We start from the raw sequence: 25,800 nt of genomic DNA, 5'->3' as shown, positions 1-25,800 counted from the left end.
TTTTTGCAAGACAAAATTGAAGTAGAGGGGAAAAAAAACAAAGCTGCACATAACTCAACATAGTTGACAGCTTAGTGAACATTCTCCAAGGTCTGAATTCCTCAGGTTGGATTTTTTTTTTCACGATTGTGCAACTTCAGTGTCTTTTTTTTTTTTTTTTTTTTACAGTGATTGTCTCGTATTGTCAGGCTCAGGAAAACTCACTCCAAGAGTTCAATATAAAATATTCAGCTTGTACATTGTTCCTGCCGTAGTATTTCAGTCGCGTTTTGGCGCGCGACGCTGTTTGAGACGTCATGGTATTTTTTTTGAGGCGTACACTCGGAGAACCCCTCAGCATTTACGTACAAGCTTTACTGGTGGATATTTTTAACTAAAGCTCGTTAGACGATCAGAGAAGGGTTCCCCGGGTAGGATCAACAAGATATGTTAGCAAACAATCAAGTTAAGTTTGACTCTCGCTGCGACCTGCGCAGGTAGCAAGAGGCCACTCCCACCCGACTCAGGATTTTGATTGTGTTGTGGGCAAGGCCTTTGCTTGTAGCCGCATCACACCTGAAGCCACTCTCCTGCTGCACACAGGATATAAAATGATCAGTGGTAGGATTTGCCGGGGTTAAGGACGCTTAGCGCAGGGCTTTTAATGTCATGACGTCACATTAATTAGCGGCCACTTTGATCCTTTCAGCCTCTAAGCCGCGGTACGTCCCCGGGCACCGTCAGTGATTCCCGTTCGCGCCGCGAAGGAGGATGCGCTCGCCCCTGTAGGACTTTTTTTTTTTTTTCCCCCTCTCCAGCTTGATGCTTCAATTTTGAAAAAGTTGTAAGAATGGCAGATAAGGACAGCGTGGAGAAATATCTGGACAACAACCCCCAGTATGCCAAAGAATATTTTGATAAGAAGGTGCGGGCGGAAGCCCTCACGGCCGCCTTCTCCGCCACCCTCCAAGTGAAGGACACGGCCTCCTTCAAGGATGTCAACTCGGTGCAGGAGGCCGCCATCATCTTTGAGCTGGTGCAGGCTATGCAGATGCAAGGCGTGATGGAGGAGTCTCTGCACAAGGTGCTACAGCGGGTGGCCCTCATCCTGCAGGCCGACAGGGTCAGCTATTACCAGTGCAGGTCCAGGAACGGGATACCCGAGCTGGCCACGAGTCTCTTCGACGTCACCCCGACGTCCAAATACGAGACCAACCTGGTGCACCCCCAAACCGAGATCGTGTTCCCGCTGGAGATGGGCGTCGTGGGCTTTACCGCCACCTCCAAAAAGCCCCAAAGCGTTCCTGATGTTTCCCAGGTGAGAAGGAGACCACACTGTATGTTGTTGTTTTTTGGTTTTTTTACTCTAAATCCGTCCATGGCAGTGAATGAGAAAATTGTCAATCACAGTACTGAATGTTATTCCGTCACCTGCATGCTTAATGTTATGTCCGCCGGCTGTCCGTTTGCGTTTGTCTCGCTAATGCTCTTAAATGGGGCTATAAAAAGGAAGCTCGGGTCCGAAAGCGTCCTAGCGCTGTTCAATTGATTTAAGCAAAGTATATGGAAGGTGAAGCCTTAATTTGTCAAGAATGAAATACGAAGCATTGGAGGACTTTTTAACTGCTGCCTGCTTCATACTTCATCACTCAAAGGATATTATGCAATCAAGAGTAGCGCTGATTTCTGCTCAAAAGTAATTAAAAAGCGTGATTAATTCCTCGCTCGTCGTCGAGGTTTATTACCGACATGGCGTTTATTTATGAAAGCCGGCAAGATGTGTTTCATTTTGTCGGAGAAATTTCAAAACCGCAATGATCGATGTGGTCTCGGCTATTGTGTAACGTCCTTAATTAATGCGCGCGGGATTAAATGGATGTCAAACCTTCTTGTCGTCTTCCAGAATAAAAAGTTCTGCGACTTTGTGGACAAGCAGACGGGCTACAAGACCAAATGTTTGCTCACGTATCCCCTTATGGCTGACAAAGAGTGCCTCGGGGTGGTCACGGCGCTCAACAAGATCGGAGCGGCTCACTTCACACCTGAGGATGAAGCGGTACTGCCAAATACTGCAAAAATATATATTTTTTTTCTTTTGTGGCTCTAATCCAACGCCTCTAATCTGTCCGCCGTGCTCCTCAGCTCTTCCACAAGTACATGACCTTCGCTCACGTCATCGCCCTGCAGCATCACACCACCTACATGTTCAACGTGGAGTCCAGGAGGAGTCAGGTAAGCGTCAAACAACAAACCCGTGCTCGAGCGCAAACCCAAAATATTTTCTGCTCTCTCCCTCTGTGTTTAGGTGCTGCTGTGGTCAGCTAGCAAAGTGTTTGAAGAATTGACCGACATCGAGCGACAGTTCCACAAAGCTCTCTACACCGTCAGGGTTTACCTGAACTGCGAAAGATATTCGGTGGGCCTCCTAGACATGACCAAAGAGAAGGTTGGTTGGTTTCGAAGGACTCGCTGAGACGCCTCATGTTGACTTCTGATTCTAAGCTCCACCTTCTGGCTTTGATTAGGAATTCTACGACGAGTGGCCGGTGAAACTGGGAGACGTGGAACCTTACAAAGGCCCCAAAACGCCAGACGGAAGGGTACCAAAATCTTCTCAAGGTGGCTTTTATTCCTCCCCTTTTTTTTTTCTCTTACATTTGCTTCCTTCCAACGCAGGAGGTCATATTTTACAAGATCATCGACTACCTCCTGGAGGGCAAGGAGGAAATTAAAGTCATACCGTGAGTGGAATCAAGCTCAGTCCACATAATTGCACACGGCAGCGGCACAATACAATCCATCAATTTTGTGCCACTGACCTCCTCCAAGGCCAAACAGTCCCAAGGTGGATTAGCACCCCGTAGCGCCGAGTCGGAACGTTCATTAATTGCTCGCATTAGTCCGTCAGACATTAAAAGTTCTGAGCTGGAAAGTGGCCCCAAATGAAATGGCTCCTGCTTTGCTAGAACTAACTGACAAAAGGATTTGACTCATTTTACCCCCTGGCCAATTGGTTTTCATTTCATAATCAATTCTCCCAAAATTGTGTGAGTTGTTCTTCAAAGCGGCTCTTTGTTTCTTTCAGCGGTCCTCCTGCAGATCATTGGGCTTTGGTTAGCGGACTGCCCACCTACGTGGCGGAGAACGGCTTTGTGGGTCCCGCTCGCCCCTCCTACACACACAAACAATGATTCAGTTTGCCATCATTGGACAAAGATTCTCATACTTTAGTGTTTTTTTTTCCAGATTTGCAACATGATGAACGTGGCTGCAGATGACTTCTTCACTTTTCAGGTGAGTTCTAAGAAGAGATGGGCGAGTACTGACATCAGTTATCGTATCACGCCGATACCAGCCATCGATACGTTAGGCACACAAAAAAAAATATATATAATCTCTTGCATCAACTGTCCCCCCCCCTCCCTTACAGAAAGAAGCCGTGGACGAGACGGGTTTCGTCATCAAGAACGTGCTGTCTCTTCCCATCGTCAATAAGAAAGAAGAAATTGTGGGCATCGCCACTTTCTTCAACAGAAAAGATGGCAAGCCCTTCGATGAACACGATGAGCAGATCACAGAGGTGGGTCGCTTGCTCGGTGAGCCCACATTCCGATTTCCATCTGTTCTCATGTATACATTTGCTCCATTTCAAATCGGGTCCCATCGAAAGCTAAAACGCTAACAAAGCATTTGTTGTCATATTACCAGGCGCCATCGTATCTTTTAAATCTCATGAATTTAATCTCAATGAACACATCAGCAGAAGGTCTGCGGGAATTGAAAATGCACATCAGCGGCTCCTTTTATCAATGAAAGGAAACCTATCCAAACAAATTTGCCATTCATTTTGCTAATGAGTAAAATTAATGAGGTAGTAATTAGACGAGTTAGTGATACATCAGTCGGTCCTCGTTCCCTGGTGCAGGAGCTCCCTCACATCCTCTTCCTTCATCTTTTTTTTTGTTTGTTTGTTTGTTTTTGCTCTGAGGCTTTGTCAAAAAGTTTTGCTCTTTGCTCATTTTTGACAACCCCTGCACTCGGCGCTCCGCAGGCACTGACCCAGTTCCTCGGCTGGTCCGTGCTCAACTGCGACACCTACGACAGACTCAACCATATGGAGTACAGGAAAGACATCGCCCAGGAGATGCTCATGTACCAGACCAGGTGCACCACCGCTGAGCTGCAGTCCATCCTGGTCAGAACTCGGCATCGTCGCGCCGTAAATAAACGGGCCCAAATTGTTTCATTGTTTTCATCGAGTCGTTTCTTTCCCCTCGACATCCAGAACACCAAAGAGAAGTTTGATAGTGAGCCCGAGGACTGCGACCAGAAGGAGATGTACAAGCTATTGGTAGGATTGCGTTTTGTTTTAATGGCCAAACAAACAAATAAGTCTTCCTTTCGTCCCGCAGAGAACGACCTGCCCGACGGCCGACAACGTCAACGGCGAGAACTTGTACTCGTTCGGCTTCAGCGACTTCCCCGTCTCCGAGTTCGACCTCATCAAGGCCGGCATTCGCATATTCTTTGAACTCGGGGTGGTGGAGAAGTTCAAAGTCCCCGCCGAGGTGAGCTCAATCCCCAGATTGATGTTTGGGTATTCGCTCGTGGGGTTCAGGGCTCAACCGCGTCCTTTCTCTGAGCGAATTCTCCAACACAAAGCAGAGATGGAAATCAATCATCCGTCTTCTTTTGTGAGGCGAGGGAAGGAGTCGGAAAGTTCACGTCGATTTTGTGTCCTCCCTCAGACGCTGACCCGCTGGATGTACACGGTGCGGAAGGGCTACCGCGCCATCACCTACCACAACTGGCGGCACGGCTTCAACGTGGGCCACACCATGTTCTGCCTGCTCCAGGTAGCCATTTTTTCTCCCTGTGGCTAAATCAGCATAGAAACTTGAAAATGTGTTGTCAATTTTATTTTTTTGCAGACAGGGAAGCTGAGGAGGTACTACTCAGACCTGGATGCCTTCGCCATGGTGGCTGCCGCTTTCTGCCACGATATCGACCACAGAGGCACAAACAACCTCTACCAGACCAAGCAAGTCCAAACACGTCGCCATGTGTGTGTGTGTGTTTGTGAATCACTAATTGCCTCGCTCTTCATCACGCAGGAGCGCATCTCCTCTGGCCAAGCTTCACGGCTCATCCATCATGGAGAGGCACCACTTAGAGTACAGCAAGACCCTCATGGGCGAGGAGGTACGAAGCGCGTCTGATGACGGCGGTTCATTCGTTTCTTCCATTAATGATTTTATTTTATTTTTTTGCAGAGTTTGAACATCTTCTGCAATCTTCAGAAGCGCCAGTTTGAGACGGTGCAGCACTTGTTTGACGTCTGCATCATCGCGACCGATCTGGCGCTTTACTTCAAGTGCGTCTTTTGACACTCACTTGTTGCTAGGCAGACTACATGACTCGCTAACTTTTGCTCTGCTGGCACACAATGCAGGAAAATAAACCACAAAATAAAACCAATTGTTGCTAGGCAGAATTGATTTGCTACTAATTTGTGGTCTGGCTCTGGATGACCATTTTCCATCTGTGCGCATCCGTCAGGAAGAGAACCATGTTCCAAAACATCGTCAACGCCACCGAGCCAATGGCGGATGAAAAGGAGGCCACGGCCTTTATATCCAACAACCCCACCAGGAAGGAAATCGTCATGTAAGGGAGATTTCATGTCTGTTGGTCACGACGGGTGGATTCATTTTGTTTCTCTCAACAATCCCCTCAAGGGCCATGATGATGACGGGCTGTGATCTGTCAGCCATCACCAAACCGTGGGAGGTGCAGAGCAAGGTGGGTGGCTCTTAAATAGTATACCGTTTATATGTGTACATATTTTTTACGTGTCACTCTCGTGTGTTTGCAGGTGGCACTGATGGTGGCTGCGGAATTCTGGGAACAGGGAGATTTGGAGAGGACGGTTTTAGACCAGCAACCCATCGTAATGGCCCAATTTTCCCCTCTTCTTTTATTGCCGTTCCCCTTTTTTTTAATCTCTCTCAACTAAAAATTGCTCTTTTTGTGTGTCTGTGTGATTTCCAGCCCATGATGGACAGGAACTGCGCCGAGCAGCTCCCCAAGATGCAGTGCGGTTTCATTGACTTTGTGTGCTCGTTTGTGTACAAGGTAATGAGTTCATTAGCGCCGTTGGCGCCGCGTCGCGATAAGGCCGTGATGGAAAGCAGAAAAGCTATTTGCATAACGACTTGCCACCCATTTTGGAATTTAAACATAACATGGAGCCAATAATCGATGATAGGTTTTTGGAGCTTGTTTGCCATCATTGGTATTCTTCCTCGTTAAATGTCTTTTGAGTCATCCTCCTTCAAATTAGTCATTTGTGTGCACAATATTTGTGCAGTTGGTTGAAAATACAAAACGCAGCTTCTCCGTCTGTGTCGTCAGGAGTTTGCCCGCTTCCACAAGGAGATCACGCCCATGTTTGACGGGCTCAACAACAACCGCGCCCACTGGAACGAGCAGGCCGAGGTGTACAACGCCAAGATGAAGGCTATCGAGGACGAGAAGAAGAGACTAGAGGAGGAGGAAGCCCGGAAAGGTAGTGTCCACTTGGCGCATTGCCGCCAACCCTCTTTCAAAAAAAAAAAAAAATCTAAAAAAATTCAGAATTTTAGAATTTAAAATGTTATTGATTGATAAATTTAAAAAAATATTAGACAGAAAATAAATAGAACAAACAAATCAAGTCAATCTATTTTAATTTCCTCATTGTAGAATAAAAAAAATATTATTGCGTAACATTCTTGCTTTTTGTTGCCTAGCTGGTGGCGGTGATGCAAAGTCAAAAACGTGCACAATCTGCTAAATTCTTCATCACAACATTCGGATACGGACTACAGCTGGACTGGTTCAGCCTTCTGATTGGATCTATACAAATAGTTTTTCCTGTTCTGGTCTAGACCACTTTTTTCGTCTCACCTAGTTCCACCTGGATTAGCATCCCAAGGAGGCAAGAATCCAAAAACCTTGATGAACAATGGGAGGACTATAAGGACAAGTGGGGACCATGGAATCGTTTTTCTCAGGGGAAACTGCTTTTACTTTTTCGAACGCCATCCATGGACATGATCCTGCTAGCCAATTAGCTGGTAGTTGGTAGTTGGGGCGGAGCGCGAAAAAAAAAAAATGACTTTCCACAACATGTCACCCTTTATCTGTGATGATGTGATATGAATTCAAACTGCAAAAAAAAACATCTCGTATGCTTGACTTGCACGATTTCACGCGCAAACTACATAGTGGATGACATAGCGCTCCAAAAAGAAGAAAGTCTAGAACTAACTCAGGCATGAAATGGATTTGAGAGATGTAAAAAGCACTTTTTTTTTTTTTTTTGCTTTTACTGTGTAAGAAAAAAAAAAAGATAGTGGGAATCCCATAGGAGGTCTGATTGCGTGACTAGCCAAGCCTTATCAATATGTCGTGTTGATAATGTGACACGTGTCGTGTTATTGATCAGGTCCAAGTCCGAATTCACTTGCGCAACCTCTGCCTGGATGCCGGAAATGTGTCGCTCTGCACTTTCCCTAAATCCTCCTCCTCCTCTTCTTCTTACACAATGTTTTCACTTCTAATCAATGAGGTGTTAATCAAAGGTCCCTAATCCAATCAAGGAGATTCACAACTCCCTGGAACTCCCCCACCCCCCTCCCTCCCTTCCACCACAGAGGCATCCTCCCAAAATGACCTCACCACCCTCATGTCCCCATCCTATTAGGAATCTTTCCATATGAAATGACCTCTCACTGTATGTATGTATACTTGTCAAGAGAAATAAAACATCTGCATGCAGTTGAAGGTGTCGCTTCATCGCACGCACGGTGACGCATCGAGAAGATTGAGGTAGCCCCCCCTCCCCCTCCTGAGGCCACCCGAGTCCACCCATCGTGGCTTAGCAGAAAGAAACAAACGTTTCTTCTTAGGTCGCATATCGTGCAGGGATCTTAGAGGCTCCAAAGCTGGATGAGCCTGGCAGGAAAGAGGATCAGCGGATTGCTTCTGATCCCTCGCTCGATTCGACACTGTCTGGCCGTGTTCGACATCCCGTAAAGCAACTGTCGTTGTTCTAAGATATAGTGAAAGGAAAAAAAAAAAAAAAAGCGGAGAAAATGCTCCCGTTCAGAAAATAAAAATAATGTACAGTGCTGTGCAAAAGGTCAAAGTGCACCGCTATCTGAAAATACAAGTCAACATATTTCCAAAAAGTTAATTTAATGAGTAAAAGAGTACAGATAGTGATGAGACAGAAAACGCAGATGACATCGGATTAAGTTTATTTCTCAAAAACACAAACGTGTTTGAATCTCAGCAGAGGCAGGCCCGCTTTGGCATTTAGAGGAACAAGTCTTCAAAGTAGTCATCAAACTCTTCCTCCCTGAGAGGACAAAATGCATCCAAATTAATGTTACATAGGACAAAATAGAAGATACTTAAAGGTGGTGGCCCATGCATACGCTATGTAGGCTACACCTTTGTGTGATTGCATCACGCTATTTTAGCAGGGGTCGTTTTAACGCCAACGCTAATCCCTCACCTTGACTTTTCCTCCACTGCCGGGGCGGGTCCTCGCCAGTGGTCCGACTCGGACTGACACTCTGGCTCATCCTCTGCTTCAGAATCTGCATTGGAATTGAGAGGAGATGATGATGAGTGCAAAATGCTTGTCTAAGGAGTGGAGGCCACCTCAAAACAAGATCTTGCAAACAGGAATATTATATGTAAACATAAGGGAAGCTAGACAGCTGAGGAATAAGCAGTCATGCCTGCGGGCTAATGGCTTCTGCTTTCCAGAAGGGGTTGTTTGCAGGCTGTTTTCATTTTGGGCTAGTGCGCCCGAAGGCCCGCGAGTGAGGCGTATCACATTGTCTGTCAAAGATGACAAATGCCGGCCCGTACGCGCTCGGTAGTGTGTTTACCTTTGCCCCGCGACTCCTCCGTGCTGCTGGGGGAGGTGGATCGATCTGCGAGGAGACAAGAGAGTACGTCTCAATCAGCGGGGGAGTCGTTTGGGTGACAAAATGGAGTGTGCAAAATTTATAGGGCTGGGTGTGTTACCGCTCTGCTTGCGGTGTTTGTGCTTCTTTGTCTTTTTCTTCTTCCCAGACGGCTCCTGGTTCTCCTCTTGTACCTTCTTCGCCGTCTTTTTGGCTTTCACCTCCTTGCGTCTATAAAGGAAAAAAAAAAAAAAAGTCAGGTGACTGAAAATGTAACTTGGAGAATATTGAAGAATGTCTCCGAGGTGATGCTTACTTGTGGTGGTAGTTGAGTTTGAAAGAACATTCCGGGCAAAGTCCTAAAAGACAAATTCACATTTCATCTTTTTACTTAGAAAGGATTTATTTTCATTTCCGTTCATATAGTTGATAATCAAATTTGGTTTTGACCAATGTTGACAAATGAGCTTATTAAAAACAATTATCAGCAAGCTTGTTTCATTTGGTGCGCGGGCTCGGTGTCTGGCGCTGGTGGGCCCCTCCAATTACTGTAATTATTCTAACAGGATTTTCTGCGCTATGATACCTGAAGGAGGATTATTATGAGCTGCCTCTTAGACAAGAACCACAGGAGACGGCAACCCACACAGCTATACTTACGCAGTTTGACCAACGCGTTCCTTTTGTCGGCGTGTTCCACGTAGGCAAAATTCACCTCCCAGCTTTTCAGGCCTTCCTGCTTCTCACAGCGTTTGTTCCCACACTGGAATTGACCTAGAAGACCACAAACACATCACTGAGCTAGTCTTTGTTTCAGCTGTTCATCTGCATAATACAAAGAAACGTGTGGGAGAAGAAGTGGGCAAAGGACTAAGTCCCGTGGAACTCCTCAATAACTTTTTTTTTTTTTAGGTAGAAATTCATTTGAAGGACAAAATAACTAGCAGGACTGGGATGTTCTTTCAAATGCATCGACCACAACATAAGCATCACTTTTGATTTATTTGAGCAGCTCCTTCAAAAACTTCATTTCAATGATAAAAAGACCAAGCTGCCCTGATATATTGTGTATTTTTTTTCCCCTGAAGGTTAGCTGAAAAATGGAGCTGTTAGTTTTGCTAGCAAAGTCCATTGCCTGGTGTTCTCCATGACTGCCTCCATCCATCTCAACCCTCCTACTAAACGTGCTCTCATTGCCCTTTCCTCCTCATCATCATCATCCGCCGCCTGGCCCTCCTGTGATCTTTAGACGAGCTTAAGATCAGCCCGGGTTTTCTCCAGATTGCAACAGCAGGTGAGAGTGCGTCACACGGGTCCTAAACTTGGCGCGAGGGCTAACGATGCTCCTAACCCCGGGACAGCGGGAGGGCAACACTTTCGCCCGCGAGCGGGACGGGCTTTGTCCTCACATGCTGGATTGGATTTAAAAAAATAAATAAAAAATTCCCTGCAGGCTCTGGTGCTTTGTGATGACACTAATTTGTCTTTTTGTCTTAGTTATACACCCCCCCCAAAAAATAATATATATATGTATATAAATCCCGGCATGAGGCACACAATGAATTTTAGCTGCTTTAAAAGTGTGATTTATTTATTTTTTGTCCAATTTTCTGACGTGACATATGCTGTCAACTCACAAAGAGAGCTGGCGGTTTGTCCATTCAAAAATATCGTTCTTGTCAATAAGTCGATGTGTATGTTTGCCAGAATGAATCACCCTCACGTGCTTCAAAGCGTTGGCACTGACGTGTCTGAGTAAACCCGTTAAGTGAGGAAACTCCTGCCCCTCTTACGTCAACGCCTCCTAAATCCGGCCGCTCGGCGGGCGCAGATCAAGGCGGGCGCACCGAGAGGCAGATGGCCGCGTGATTAACAATCGACTCGGTGACGTGGTGAGGTCGTGACCCCGGGGCGAACATCGCCGACGCTCTTTGACGTGCGCGTGATTGACAGCGCGGCGGCGGTCGTTAGCGAGCGGGAGAAGCTCGTTATCACATGTCTGGAGGACTTTAGCATGAGATGTCAAACAAAGAGTCAGATGAAGGAGCACTTAGCAAAGTTTGATGGTCTTCAGAAAGTCAACATTGTGGTCTGGCTTGTAACCCAAATTAACATTTCAAGGCGAATTCAAATATCATTGAAAACTTATTTGTATAGTTTGCTTTTATTCGCCAGCCATGTGGCGCCGTTACACTGCTATTATGTGTTGGCATTGAAAATAAATATTGGCAGCGTAGGGAACAAAAAGATTCCGCTAAAAATGCAGACGATCAATTTGAACTTTTATTTGTAATCATTTCCTTTGGAATTTTTCCTTCGATTCTTTTCAATGTCAGGCTTTGTAGTCGACTTTGACGACCCCCGTAAAGTGGATTGAGAGTTACACGTCTGAGAAAGTGAATTGGGAACTATGCGACGTTCAAAGCGAGTGGCGGCGATTGGCTCGCGTGTCGCCGGTGTAGTCTTTGGTCCGACGACATAGCGTCCCATAAAACGCGGCTGCCAGATCCTCCCTGGCTTGCTAATGAGCATTTTGCAGCTTGTTTGCTCTGTTTGCAGGGCTCTTCTTTTCCCCTCCACCCCGTTGCCAGGCAACCTCATGAGGAGACAATCCAGCAAAAGTAAAATAGTACATCGCGCGAGCCGTTTAAACGGGTCAGGTCATTAACGCCGCTCGTCAACCACCGCCTCGATAATCTTCACCCCGATTTGCAAGCGAGAGGTTAAACTGAAGCAGAAGCTGCCTCTTTTTTTTTTTTTTTTTTTTATGTGTGTGTTCTTGTTTGTTTGCTTTGCCCCCGACAAGAAGGCCCGGCGGGCTGCCGAGCCGAGGTGCAACACTGGCTCGGTGTCGTAACGTTTATTTATTCCGCAGAGAGCGGCTGACAGTGCGGAGCAAAGGGCGCTTGACGTAAAAAAACACGGGAGGGATATTTAGCGTCGGCCGCAACCAAACTGAGGCCCCTTCATGAGGGGGATTCAAAGTCGAGGTCAAGCGCAGGTATCTTTACAGAGATTTTCAGACGGGCGCAGCGACAGCAACAAGCACTTCCAGCTGTTCAACAAGAAAGCCGACAAGCTAAAGTCCTTCCCTGTCAAAACACGTCCTGTGTAATTACCTCATGTCCAACATCATTTGACTTGTTTTTGTGCCCCCCCCCAGCCTCCGATGTCAATTCTAGAAACGCAGCGGTGTGTTTTCATTTAAATTATTCAAGTTGTCTCCTTAGCACACAGTGCGTTTTTCATTTTTGCCGAAGAGAGGAGAAGACTAAAAGCTCATCTCGTCTGAGTTAACAAAACATACATTTCTTTTTCTTCGTGTTATAGGGGCCAAAACATTTTCTAAAATGAACCATTTCTTTTTCACTAACAGAGTGTGTGTGCTGCGGGATAGATAAATCACCGAGAGGAAAAAAAAATAATAATAATAAACTTGCCTTAGCTACCTTCCAACTGACAGCGCGCCAAAAGAAACGGTAAGAGTACATTTTGTTTTTCTGCATTCCTTCACATCATTCTACATCTGCTGCAGGAGTTCACGTATGGGACGTGCCGAGACATTTGGGCGGCTGCCGTGAAGCCCTTTTGAAAAAGGCGCAAGACTGATCCCTACGTTTTTTGACGTGAAACCAAAAGGTTTGTCGTGAAAAATGTCATTTAGAAAAAAATGTCATGATTTCACTGATTACCCCCTTTCTGGAACAGACAAAGGATGGAAAAAAAAAAAAGAGCAGAAGGGAGGTGAGGATGACATCATGCATGATGCCACGACTCCTCTTCATCTCATAATCTCGCTGCGACCCTGTCGAAAAAGGTCAGCACTCTGCTAAACCCCCCCCCCCCCACCCCCCCTAGTGAGCGATAATCATAAAAGTGAAAGCAAGTTTTCCAGCGGTGACTAATCGATGAATCATCATACTCAAGACAACCTCCTCCACCTTTACCTTGCATAATTTGATTAGTATTGATTTAGCTATGGGCTGTCTGCGTTTATGAACGTGCTCCTGGCGGAATCGGCGCGAGGAAGACACGACCGCTCGCTTCGGTCGGGTTTAATCCCGCTTCCTGTCGAGTTTTGCCGCCGGAGCTTGAAATGTGACCGAGCGGGATTACACAGACTTAATCTGGAACAATATATTGGTTTAAGTCAGCAATGTCAAGACGCACCTCGCATGTGTGTGTGCCGAGGTTGTGCTGATGTCAACGCTTTGCAAATGAGAAAATGCGCGAGTCGCGGGTAAAAATGCACGAAAGGAGAGGGTTGTAAAAATGTAACATCCGAGGTCCACTTGGTGGCAAAGCAAACACGGAAGGCAGCAGATGAACTGAGGAGACCTCCATTGTTAAAGGTTAAGGGTAGAAGAGGAAAAGGTCTCATATTTGAAAAGCTTTACAAGAAAAGGTCAGACATCTGAAAGGCTTTGGCGATGCCATTTTGTCAAGATGGAGGCCAAAGTCTACTGACATCCTCAAGTGGGGGATTGAGCAAAGAAGAAACAGACTGCTGCTCACCAGCTCGTCTCTGTCTCCATCTTGTGGTGACGGTTGATATCTTCTTTGTCAGGTTAGTATTGAAAATGTTTTTTTGGAGGAAATGTTTGTTTTGTATTTAACAGATTTTTGTTGTTTTAGCTAAAATTGTAATAAATTACCAAGAGCTTCTTCAACTGGGAACCAGTGCTTACTGTAAGTACAGTTGCATTGTATGAACTTTTTTATTTGTATTTTTTCACTTGTATTGAAGCATAATTTGTTCTTTAGTGATACATTTCAAACTCAAAAAGTGCACTTTGCTTACCTTTGCCCGAGACAACCTCGCTTTCCGTTCGCCAGCGGAATCCAAACTTTGGAAAGAGAAATAAATCAAAAAAGTCACTTCACGTGATGCTTCTCAAAGCAGCACTTACAATGTAGCGCCGGCTTCCATCTACATCAGAGCAGCGATAATAGGAAGGGCGTTTCGGCCGGCGCAGACTTCTGCCAAGGCCGGTGTGAAAATAAAACGCCATTTCGTTGGTTCTTTTATTGTTAAATGGATCCGAGCCCAAGTGTAATGGCTTCTTTCCTTGGCTCACGCTCCGCCGAGCCCATCCTCACCGCGATACGGCGAATTAAGTATTAATGTTGGAATGGGAGTCATGTCAGCCGGCCCCGCTGACGAAATAGAACATTTAATCAAATGACGACATTATGTGCGAGGGAACAGTACGATTGGTGTGAATTAACTTTGACTTTCACTTTCCATTCCCATTTGCAACTTGTGTCATAGATTAATGAATAAAAAAATGAGGTGTAACTCTGTGCAATGAAAAGGTCTTTGTGTGAAACCTATAACAAGTGCACTTTATGAGTTTCACACAACTGAGACCATTTCAGCTATTATCTCCCATTCACCTTCATTTGCCGCTACCATGACAACAGTCCAGTGAAGTCATTCTAGGGTAGACAAAAAAAAAAAAAAAAGCACCTTGTTTTCTTTGTACCGACTCAGATCGGCTATGCAGTATTCCTTAAACAGCTTGTCGTAATATTTCTTCGCCAGTTCTTTCTCCCTGGGACACATAAATACCAGAGGCAAGTTAGAAACCACAAACTGTCCAGAGAAAATGCAGAAGAAGCATTACCAGGTCATGTCCTCTTCATCCTCATCCCGCCACAGGAACCGATGATTCTCCCGTAGAACGTCCGAGTCGGTTTTGTCATTTGCGCTGAAGGGAAGAACATGTTTAACTGGGGATGATCAGGGTCTGGTTTGTCTTAACTAATAACAAAATGCGTACGTGGAGCGTTTGAAGTCGGCCATATGTCCTCCATAGAAAAGTATGTAGTCGCCGACAAACTTCTTATGTCTCTCAAACTGGAGACAGGCAGTTAAGGATGTTAATCTCAGCATTTATTTTTATCGTTTAAAGGTCAATTCAATGCAGGATACAGCAGTCAGTGAGATCAAGTGGGCTCTTCTGTTCCTGGATTCCTCTCTGCAAAACAAAAACACAGATTTGCCATCCGACAGGTGAGGAGATTTCAACTAAAGTACATTCAAGGAATTTAAAATATATGGGATGGATTGCAACATACCTGTCCACTTCATTGGAATGAAAATTGCGGTGAGCCACCTTAGCATGTCGATCTTTCTGGAAAGGCTTCTGTAAAATTTCCTCTTCATGTTTCCTGTCATTAGAAAAAATATAAGCTTTGCTTTCCTTTGCAACAATACCCCGAAGAGGTGAATTTAACCAGGATATTGCACGTTCTAGCCTCATATCTTACCTTTTAAGCCTGCTCTCGGAGGTTTCTCCTTGTCTCTCGTCGTCACTGAAATCCGAGTCGTAGTTGGTGCCGCCAGCGTGCACCTTGCAATGTACAAAGAATTGTTGTTATTCAAGATTCTTTGCAGGGTATGTACGATTTGGTGCACGGCATACTTAAAAGGAAAACAAAACTGCAATAGAGGATCGGGTTGCATAAACGAAATAACTGCAATAATCATGTTTATGATCTAAACAGTCGGGAAGAAATTGGTTAACTGCTAAACTATCTGTACGTGTACATGGGAACTCAATGACTTAGCATTAACGATGTAATGTAGCGATAATCGCCTCGCGTGAATACGTCGTCAATTCTTAAACTAAATGAATTGTCGCATTGAATATTCACAAATGACATCAAATCAATACGTACTTTGACGAGATTATCCATCGAAAACGCTCCTCGGCAATGTTTACAAAAAAGGTGTCGCTGTTTAATGACGGTTAGATATGCGAACGCGCTCATTGATGACGTCTGAAGTAGGTCACTATTCAAAATTACTCCATTGTGACCGAAAATGTAACAATTCCTTGTATAAATAACGACATAATGTAGATATATTATTGAAAAAAAGAATTAGAATAAAATGAAAATCTAATAGATTGATAGAATTCTGAAACGCGGCTGATAATGTTATCTAATGAATGGGAAGTTTAATTTGAGAATTCTGCACAAAAGGGGTTCATGTCCTCGTTTAAATTCTGAGTTGGAATATAGAGAGGCTATTATGCGTGAAAAGTTTCAAGTCGTCCGTTTGTCAAGGTGGTGAAGAAAGAAGTCTTGTGTTTTGTGTCATGTTTTCCACCCGCACAGAACAAAGGGACCAATGTGGGACATTTACACAACGGCCAGTGATTACTGTTGAGAGATTTTTTATCAATAATGCAATAGCTTATGTCTCTCCTTAAAAGAGAGAGAGAGAGATAGGCCGAGAGGGTGAAAGAAAAATAAATCTGATATATTTTGCCCATTTTTCCATTACAGCTAGACAACAATGGCATTAATTTGGGGGGGGGGGTTGCCTATTAAGATGTCTCTCGTGCAGCCAAGTAATATTTGCTGTATCCATAGCAAAGCGTGCAAGAAAAAAAAGGGGGTCATCATTTCACAGAGGCAGGTGCATTTGCTTAGAGCCCCGTGAATGAATAGCCTCCCAAATAGCCGCGAAGGGCCTTTAGAAGCGTGTGTAAATAATGACAATAAAAGCTGGGGTGGCTGATAAGACAGAGAGGGAGGCCCCCTTCCAACCCCTCCTAATTTGTCTTGCTCCCCACTCATGGGGTCCAACTTCTTTGTATTCAGCAGACTAATAAGAAGCAGACAACATTTTGAGGAGTGAGCCAGGAGAGAAAGAGAGGCAGGAGGTGGGGTGGGGGATGCTATTTAGCAGGGTGACATCAATCTGGGTCCTGTTTTCTGTGCCCATTTGGAGTCCCGCATCCTGAACCGCTGCCTCGGATCTATAAAGCTTTGTACAAAAACGACAGACTTTCTCAGATTAATATTATTTTTTTTCCCACCAGGAGAAGTTGCATGGTTGCGAGTCTCAAGCGGGACACGAGAGAATGGCATCCTCGAGCAGAAGAGTGAGAGGCTGGACGCTCGCGCTTTGGGTGCTCGCCGCGTACTCGCTTCTGGCAGCCGGACGGAGAGCCAAGCAGCCCCGATGTCCCGCCGGATGTACTTGCACCAAAGATAACGCCCTGTGCGAGAACGTCCGATCCGTGCCTCACACTTTCCCTTCGGACGTGCTCTCCTTGTAAGTCGCGGTTGGTTTGCTGCTTTGTGCGCTTGCTGAAATATTGATTGTGAATATATTTATCGTTGAGGTCTTTTGTCAAGTCTGGATTCACTGAAATCACAGCAGGAAGCTTTGTGCATACACCTGCCCTGCAACTCTTGTGAGTCCATCTTTACTCTCTCCATAACATACACACCATGTGCTCCTGTATTTAACATTATTTGAAAATGTGTCTTTGAACAAAAACAAAAAAAACAAATCAAGAAATGGTTTAAAAATGCATTTGGGCAAATTTTAACCACCTCACCCCGAGTGGAGACCTGGTACTCTCTGCAACTTGTGTGAGAAACACGGCGCCATGTGTGAAGTTGAGATCATTCATAAATAATGAGAACCACGTGGGACACCATGCCAGTTGATTGCTTCCACGCAAGTCCAACGATGATGAGCCAAATGAGTCATTGTCTTGATTTCCTCTCGTGTTTTATTTTGTCATCACAGATTGTTCACGGCTAATTCCTTTGATCTCATCGATGACGACGCCTTCGGCGGTCTGCCGCATCTCGAATATCTGTAAGTCTTTTTTCTTTTGTAAACATGCTGCTACAAATATTGACAATCAAATATCTTTTCTAGATTCATTGAAAATAATAAGATTGCAACTATCTCCCCCTTTGCATTCCGGGGCCTCAAATCACTGATTCATCTGTGAGTATTGTTTGCTTTTGGATCAGGTTCCATGTGGCTGTTCCAAAAATACGAGTTAGCGTATACATCATTTTAACAACGCTCAAGCCAAGCAGACGTTTAAAGCGACACATCGCAGTACAATTTCTGACACCTATCGGTTTCCTCGACGGCATGTTCACTTGTGCAAAGATAGTGTGGCGAGCGTGTGACCTGCAGGTTGGGATTAAAAATAACCCCGCGACGTAACCTCCAATCAGGTGACCTATAATCTTTTTTGGAGGTTTTCTCACGAGTCCTTCCCAGAGGATTTACAGTGCGGTACAGCGCAGACTTGGGCTAATGAAAAGTTAATCGGTTGTTTCAAGCCACAACAAACTAATTCAGGATGTGATGTTCCTCTGGGCTGCGACTTCCTGGAAGACCGCTCAAAGGTTGCTAGGAAACCCCAATTAGTAAGGGGTAAAGAAAAAGCAACTCCTTAAAAAAAAAAGACCCAAGATATATATGTTTTGGGGCCATTATGGTTTTGGTAAAGCTACTGCAAAACCAACCAAGTCTTCTGACGTATGCGGTTCGAAATCTCCCCCTCCTTCTGCTCAGTCATGCAAAAATTCTTCACTCGGAACAGCGAGTTCCAAATAAATAATGCAGCCCTCTCGAACGAAGCAGAATTTTGGTTCTATAAGCTTCCTTTTATTCCGCTTCGGGACCAAACGGACCTTCGCTCACAATTGTTTCTTTTGAAAGGAGTCTGGCTTACAACAACCTGGAAACTCTGCCGAAGGATGTCTTCAAAGGAATGGATGCTTTGACTAAAGTGTGAGTATTTTTCAGTCATAGGCCAACATGAAAAAATAATCATCAAATAAAAAGAATCACTCACAAAGGGATCTGCGAGGCAACAACCTGTCGTGCGATTGCAAACTCAAATGGCTGGTGGAGTGGATGCACCACACCAACGCCACGCTGGACCAGATCCACTGTAGCGGGCCGCCCATCCACCAGGGCAAGAAGATCAACGACCTGCTGCCGCATTCCTTCGACTGCATCACGTCCGGTATCAAAAGACAAAGTTACCTAGCGGATGAGCGTCAAGACTGAGCTCTTGTGTTCTTTGCAGAATTTGCCGCCTATCAGTCGCTGAAGTTTGAGTCCATTTCCGTAGAGGCCTTCACCCTCGGTAAAGATCAGTACGTTGTGTTTGCGCAACCGTTTGCCGGGACGTGCAGCTTCCTAGAATGGGATCACGTGGAGATGATCTTCAGAAGCTTTGACACCATTGAAAGTAAGTAAGAAGCGCGAGGCGAGGCTTTCCAAGCGAGACGCTAATGGTTCTGCGTCCATTTCCAGGCACTTCCACTGTGGTCTGCAAGCCCTTGGCCATCCGCAACCACCTTTTTGTCATTGTGGCGCAGCTGTTTGGCGGCTCCCATATTTACAAACGGGACATTTCCGCCAGCAAATTCATCAAGATCCAGGACATCGACATCCTGAAAATCCGCAAACCTAACGACATCGAGACCTTCGTCATCGACGGCGAGTCGTTCTTTGTCATTGCGGATAGCTCCAAGGTTTCCCGTTTTGTCCTATTTCAGTCTCTCGTGGTTTTGTCATTTCAAACACGTGACACTCTCCTAGGCCGGCTCCACCACCATATACAAATGGAACGGCAACGGATTCTACTCCCACCAGTCCCTCCACCCGTGGTACCGAGATACGGACGTGGAGTACTTGGAGATCTCCAACAAAGCCCACCTGATCTTGTCCAGCAGCTCCCAGAGGCCGGTCATTTATCAGTGGAACAGGAGCCAGAAGAGGTTTGAGCGCAGGACCGACTTACCGGACATGGAGGACGTCCTATCCGTCCAACACTTCCGGGTCAAAAGTAAGAGCTTGCCAGTCTGCCTGTAATTACCTCCAAGCTCTTTTGAACCTTTGTCCTTTTGCAAAGGTGAGCTGTTCATATGCTTGACGAGATTCATCGGGGACTCCAAGGTGATGCGTTGGGACGGCGCCATGTTCAAGGAGATCCAGACCTTCCCCTCCCGCGGTTCTATGGTTTTCCAACCCGTCTCCATCGGCAACTGGCAGTACGCCATCCTGGGCAGCGATTATTCGCTGACGCAGGTCTACCTGTGGGACGCCAAGCGAGGTCAGTTCGTCCCGTCCCAGGAGGTGAGCATCCAGGCGCCGCGAGGCTTTTCTCTGGTATCGGTGGACGGGCGAGACTTCCTGATCGCGTCCAGCTTTAAGGGGAAGTCTCAAATATACGAGCACCTCATGATCGATCTTAGCAATTAAATTGGCCGCGCAGTCATTATTTATCTGACATTTGGATAGCACAAGTATGAAGAACAGAACATGGGCCGACTGAGACCGGGCTTCAATTTAGCATGAGCAAAAAAACACGCTCCATAGTGACAATGCCATTCATCGCGCTCCGCTCACCACCCGCCACTTCCAGAGCACGGAAAGAAGAATCCGCTTAGCTCTTCTCTGCGGCCATCGCTTACGCAAGACTCCATGCGGACACTCGCAGTGTGGCTTTTCGGATGAATGACTCACTAGAAGCGTCCCACTGTGTCACCCACCTCTTTCCCTTTCACTGCACTCTTGCCCCTTTTTTGCCCTCATTGACAAAAGCATTGTTTGTATTTGCAGTACCGGTAGCCGTGCTTTCACACAGTCCTCTTAGTGGGAATTCTAAAAAAAAAAAAAAAAAAAAAAAAAAATGACTGACAACAATTTGCCAATATGACTTTTCCCTCCTTTTTTATGATACTGTAAAAAGTAATTTATACGATACAGTTTTTGTAGGTAGAAATGACCACAGTGTTTGATTTTTTAAAATAGAATTAGTCTTCATTTCTTTGTGTCACGTGATGTTAGACAATAAAATGTTAAATGTCATTAAAATGAAAAATCATTAGGTCCTTTCTTTAAGCACGATCCAATTTATTTACATTCAAAGAAACAAATCATTAGCCACATCAAAATACGACTAGTTCATATTTGAGACACATTTTATAAGGCATCTCTAGTCAAAATTGAATTGGAACATCAACAGTAGCTTTGCACAGTGTGTGACTTGTTTTTTTTTTTTCCACCTCTGATTCAAGGGATACACGTTGTGACGAAGACTGCGTTTATTTTGTCGTTTAATAGGCCTAATAAAAGTAATGGACGTCAAGTGATGGTTGCAAACGTGATTCTCCTCACTATAATGCAGGGGGCGTGAACGCCCGTCAAAGTGTGTGTGTGTATGTAAGGGGGGGTCTATTTCACTGCCCTCCTGTGCCCAAAGTCGGCATTGCATGTGAATTGGCGGCCGCGTCCGGGTAAATGCAAGGTTAGTTATTAACTTAGCCTTTCCAGTCACTTCTGGGGAACCAAGAGCCGGGCAGTCTCCGTGCCGAGGTATGCTGCCGCCCGGTGCTCACATCTTAATATGGCTGACCGCGAGCACTGTCCACCGGAGAGCCATTTTGCAGCGGCCGACCACGTAACGGTCGTGTTCCATAAACTTGCCAGTCATGGCGAACATAGCAGCAGCGAAGACGGCCGTGTTTGCAGCGACAACGTGTCGGCCAAGGAGAAGATCCACTTCCGAGCGTGGCGCTACCTCGACGGGGATGCCGAGGAGGACACGGCCGCTTCCAAGTTGCCGGACATCGGCGAGAGCGAAACGCTCACTTGGCCGGAGTCGCACGTCACAAGGAAGGCAGCATCCACTGGCCAGAGCGCAAACCAAGGTAGACTTGATTTTGAAATCATTTGATATCATCATGAATTCTTTTTAGCATGTTCCATAAGAACAGTTTCGTTATGACTCAATGACATCCTGTCACACATTGATTTAGTATCGCGTGACGTCACGCCCCAGCGATAACGGTGCGCATGTCACGTGACCGATATGGCGTGCAAAACAAGTATTAGAAGTTCTTTTTTGGAACTGTACAGGGAAATTGCAATTGGATACTATTAAAAGCATTGAAGCATGTCATTGTTACCACCCTCACCAGAACAATTGGGCCTTTTTTTTTTTTCAGAATAAAGGTTAGAACACGCAATTTGATATAATAGACGTCACGCTGTGGGATCACAAAGACAGTGGAAATGTAATCCTCTGAGATGTTTTTGAAACTCTCCCTTCTCTTGTTTTCTTTCCACAGAGAAACCTAAGAGATGCCCCGGTCTTGGTTTGTTTTATGCCTTTCTGTCCACAGTCTTCTTTTCCATCATCTCCCTCTTGGTGAAGACCATCCAGGGTGTGCACGCTATCGAGATCAGCGGCATCCGCTGCTTCTTCCAGATGCTCTTCATCGCGCCCTTACTTATTTACCACAAGTAAGCCGAATTGGGGAAACTGGAAAATCAAGTTTACCGATAAAAGGATTATTCATCTCCAAAAAGGGGAAGAACATTTACTGTATTGTTAATACAGTATATGGATGCAACAAGAGGCTATTTTTTTCCCAGCATTTATATTTGTGGTGATCAAATATAAATATAGGCAAATGTTCCATTTTCCATGCAATCACTCACTTTTATAACAGCAATGAATGAATATTATCAGGCCCATGGTATATTTATAGTATCTCACCCAAAAAAATTATGCTGGACATTTTATATAATCAAAAGGTTTTATTGATTGAATAGATGAAGACTCACCAGCATTTCCGTCCATCTATCATATTTTTATTGTTTTTCACCCATGAATCCACCCCAACAAAATTACATCTGGACCACTTTTCAGCTCATGCATCCATCCTTGTGTCATCTCCCTTAACCCCCAAAATGTAATTTACGAGCATCACCGTCTGGTCATCCATCCACCCCCCCCCCCCCCCCCCAGCCCTCGTCATCCATCTTGTTTTCCATTCATCCGTCACCCTCATATCTGTGCTCCTGCAGGACAGGCTTCCTGGGTCCCCGGAATAAACGTCCCTATCTAATGCTGCGAGGCTTCCTGGGCTCCAACGCCATGATCCTGCTCTTCTACGCCGTGCAGCAGATGCCTCTGGCCGACGCCACCGTCATCATGTTCAGGTGAGATGAAAATGTGAGATTTGGGTCATTAGGTGAATATGTTTTGCTTGGAAACAGTAATCCCGTCTTCACTTCGCTACTGGCTTGGGTCTTCCTGAAGGAGAGGTGTACTATCTGGGACTGCGTGTTCACCGTCTTCACCTTGACCGGGGTCATCCTCATCGCCCGCCCGCCCTTTCTCTTTGGAGAACATATTCAGGGAATCGAGGGAAACTACACAAACCACATCAAGGGGACGATTGCGGCTTTTGCAGGTTAAACAAAAAAAAAAATGCCTTCTTAAATTGTGAATGAAATTTCTCATTGAGGAAAAAAAAAAATCTTTTTCCGTAGGCGCAATTGGAGCGGCGTGTACCATGGTTGTGCTCCGCAAGATAGGAAAGAGCGTCCATTACTACCTCTCGGTGTGGTATTACGCCGTTATCGGTTTCATCGAGTGCGTCATCACCGTCAGCATCCTGGGCGAATGGAAGTTGCCCTTTTGCGGCCAAGACCGCTGGCTGCTGATGTTGATCGCCGTGCTGGGCATCGCCGGCCAAAGCTTCCTGACCAAAGCGCTGCAGCGGGAGGAGGCCGGACCCGTGGCCCTGACCAGGACGGTGGATGTGGTGCTAGCCTTCTTCTTTCAATTCATCTTCTTGGGCCACGCGCCCAGCTGGTGGAGCCTCGGAGGGGCCCTGTGCATCGTGTTGAGCACCAGCGGCGTAGCTTTGAGGAAGTGGTACATCAATTCACGCAAGAGCTGAATGCTAGTCATTAGATATCATCGCTATTCATTGTTTTCATTTTCATCCGCTAGCGCTCTCTGTTTCTTCTGTGCTTTATTTGTTACGAAGCAAACCTACAGCAGTGGAGCCCCACCGTCAAATATGAAGGCTAAACTTGCACCTTTTTTGTCTATTATGTGCAATACAAAAAAAAAAAAAAAAATGCTGAAAAACAATCCGATTAAGAAGGACCTTAGCTCGCTATCCCTCGCAATATCGAAGTCGAGCCTAAATAAAATAAACAAAGCCAGCATTAGGACCACTTGCACTGTGCCCCCCTCAAAAATAGTCTTAAAAAAGACGTGAATAAAAAAAAAAACAGCATGATGATGCGCACCAGCAGTTATAGCACTTAAGCTCAGGATGGTGTTTTTTGTTTCAGTCCGTTCAATTCCACATAATCAGAATTGCTAACAATTGAATTCCTACACCTTAAACATTTTATTTGAAGCAGGTATGGAGCTTTTTGTTACATTTCTTGGTTTACGTGAAGTAGGATTCTCTCAGGGATGGCTTGAATTAACCACTGGAAGAATGAATTCCCTCTACCAAAACATGATATTGTGTGAAAAGCAATGTACTGTAAGTTGTTATTTGAACTAGAAATGTGCCTTGGCTGCAAGAAGTAGCTTTGGAGAAGAAAAAAAAATTACGGCACGTGACCAAGGAAGACGTTTAGCTAGCCCAAATGTTGAACGATGAACTAATAGTTGTGTTCTGATACTTGCACTGAAGGTTCATTCATAAAAGCCCCTTGGAAGAATTATAGACTGAAATGCTGTAAGAACTAAAATTGCTCAAAGCTTTAAAAAAAAAAAGAAGTTACAAGTTGTGCTTTCACTTCTATTTGTTTCTGTCATTTTTGACATTCTATCCATTTCTACATATAAATGGATTCTATTTCCGACATGGTTCGGTAATAAAGTACCAATGATCTTATTCATTTATACCTGATGTGTTTTGGTTCTGGTTTGTTTTTTAGACTCCTGTTTTAAAAATAAAAAAGATGATGAAACACAAACCCTTGCCCAACACTAAAGCCTCCAAAAGGTTACAAAGGGTAAAAAGAAGAAGAAAAAACAAAAAACATCGAGGCCGGTGAGAGGATAATATCAATCCCCTTAGATGCATTGTTGTCGTGTGTGCGTGTGCAAACTTCTTTGTTTATTCTCCCTTTATTCCACATTAACACTGCTCCCTGCATAGAGACTTTTATCAAATATCCCGGTTCCGATAAGTGGGGGGGGGGGGGAAGTTAGTTACAAAACAGTTACGGAAAATAGAAAAATGGCTTGTTATTTAATTTTCATTTTAATATAAAAATACCAAAAGCAAAATACAGCTTGATTTTCTCATTTATTTTCTAGAAAGCGTAAATAGAAGTTTTATTTTCCAAATTTATTTCTAAAACAAAAATACGAGACTCTGGCAGCATTTCCCATATTGACCAGAAGATGGCGACAAGGTTTTCACCCTGGCAGCATTTCTCTTATTGACCAGGAGATGGCGGCAGTGTTGCGTCTGAAGACAATATCGTGTTGTAGTGTGATCATAAATTCTCCAACCGCTAACTACACACGTTACCTTCACTTTATAATTTGGTGCAATCAAACAATTTCTGTACCTTTCAATGATACTTGTGCAGGGTTAAATTTCTCTTCCAGCTTTGTTTTTCTAGTCATTCAAATCTGAGCTCATTTTTGGTGTAGAATAAAGACAGATGGAGTGGGGAAAAAAATACCTGCCTTTGTCCAAAAAGTGGGGGAATCCCAAAGAATGTATGCACACACACTCTTGGTGGCGAGGAGTGCTGTTGGATTTTAATGTTCTTTTTTTTTTTTTTTTTTTGAGGGGGATTACACATTCCTGCAGCATGGCATCATGCTTCCCATCAGCGTGAAAGGGAGGGAAAATAATCTCTCAATTTTCCAAAATGAAATCGGTTTCCTTGTTGACTGTCCCATTGAAAGCACTCGTGCGCTCATTCATGTTAAGAAAGATTCTGAATAAAACATGCAAACATACTGTAGGCTGGATACAGTGCTACCAATTAGTGACAAGGTCAGTAGTGTAATTGCCACCTAATATATAGCATAAAATGGACATCTGGCAATAGTGAGTTGCTAAATTGTATTTGCCAGACATTCCAAACGGGTGACACACGCACAATTAGACATAGACCAGACTCACTTATTGTCTTCCTGTCCATAGCTCAGTAACTACAAAAACGCTGCGTTCATGTTCTCGCACTATGTTGAAGATTGCAAGGAAAATCTGTGCTCTTAAAGTATTGTGCAAA

At 44.9% G+C, this 25,800-nt stretch overlaps 4 protein-coding genes across 6 annotated transcripts; 3 read left to right on the top strand and 1 right to left on the bottom strand.

Moving 5' to 3' along the window:
• Positions 1-150: 150 nt before the first annotated feature.
• pde6c (phosphodiesterase 6C, cGMP-specific, cone, alpha prime) lies at positions 151-10,176 on the top strand. Of its 3 annotated transcripts, none has more exons than XM_085902958.1 (22): positions 151-1,297; positions 1,883-2,035; positions 2,122-2,211; positions 2,285-2,425; positions 2,505-2,579; positions 2,656-2,720; positions 3,065-3,131; positions 3,226-3,273; positions 3,410-3,559; positions 4,031-4,174; positions 4,265-4,330; positions 4,392-4,547; positions 4,728-4,835; positions 4,911-5,020; positions 5,094-5,181; positions 5,253-5,353; positions 5,539-5,646; positions 5,718-5,781; positions 5,855-5,929; positions 6,031-6,114; positions 6,394-6,547; positions 10,031-10,176. In XM_085902958.1, exons 1-22 carry the CDS (start codon positions 830-832, stop codon positions 10,033-10,035), a joined length of 2,520 nt encoding a protein of 839 aa, XP_085759084.1. In that variant the 5' UTR covers positions 151-829; the 3' UTR covers positions 10,036-10,176. The 3 variants fall into 3 exon arrangements, with proteins under 3 accessions (XP_085759084.1, XP_085759083.1, XP_085759082.1); XM_085902957.1 differs by lacking the exon at positions 10,031-10,176 and adding an exon at positions 6,771-7,728; XM_085902956.1 differs by lacking the exon at positions 10,031-10,176 and having other exon boundaries at positions 6,394-6,756.
• Positions 8,213-15,732, bottom strand: fra10ac1 (FRA10A associated CGG repeat 1). The gene is made up of 14 exons (XM_085902963.1): positions 15,627-15,732; positions 15,216-15,298; positions 15,024-15,116; positions 14,878-14,923; positions 14,726-14,802; positions 14,570-14,653; positions 14,413-14,497; positions 13,744-13,789; positions 9,603-9,716; positions 9,259-9,301; positions 9,064-9,173; positions 8,925-8,969; positions 8,543-8,627; positions 8,213-8,383 (listed from the first exon to the last, which is right to left on the bottom strand). The coding sequence occupies exons 1-14, from the start codon at positions 15,717-15,719 to the stop codon at positions 8,341-8,343; spliced, it is 1,047 nt and encodes a 348-aa protein (XP_085759089.1). The 5' UTR covers positions 15,720-15,732; the 3' UTR covers positions 8,213-8,340.
• lgi1b (leucine-rich, glioma inactivated 1b) lies at positions 15,682-19,997 on the top strand. The gene is made up of 11 exons (XM_085902959.1): positions 15,682-15,733; positions 16,778-17,013; positions 17,084-17,155; positions 17,497-17,568; positions 17,632-17,703; positions 18,433-18,504; positions 18,573-18,742; positions 18,806-18,970; positions 19,036-19,256; positions 19,324-19,570; positions 19,637-19,997. Exons 1-11 carry the CDS (start codon positions 15,704-15,706, stop codon positions 19,984-19,986), a joined length of 1,707 nt encoding a protein of 568 aa, XP_085759085.1. The 5' UTR covers positions 15,682-15,703; the 3' UTR covers positions 19,987-19,997.
• Positions 19,998-21,133: 1,136 nt separating this feature from the next.
• On the top strand, positions 21,134-24,448 carry slc35g1 (solute carrier family 35 member G1). Its single transcript, XM_085902962.1, has 5 exons — positions 21,134-21,437; positions 21,858-22,032; positions 22,600-22,734; positions 22,792-22,988; positions 23,068-24,448. The coding sequence occupies exons 1-5, from the start codon at positions 21,134-21,136 to the stop codon at positions 23,478-23,480; spliced, it is 1,224 nt and encodes a 407-aa protein (XP_085759088.1). The 3' UTR covers positions 23,481-24,448.
• Positions 24,449-25,800: the final 1,352 nt, after the last annotated feature.

This window comes from Syngnathus leptorhynchus, chromosome 22 (genome assembly GCF_054491065.1).
Source record: "Syngnathus leptorhynchus isolate UIUO chromosome 22, UIUO_Slep, whole genome shotgun sequence".
Taxonomy (NCBI): domain Eukaryota; kingdom Metazoa; phylum Chordata; class Actinopteri; order Syngnathiformes; family Syngnathidae; genus Syngnathus; species Syngnathus leptorhynchus.
This window is presented reverse-complemented; position numbering and strand designations above follow the sequence as displayed.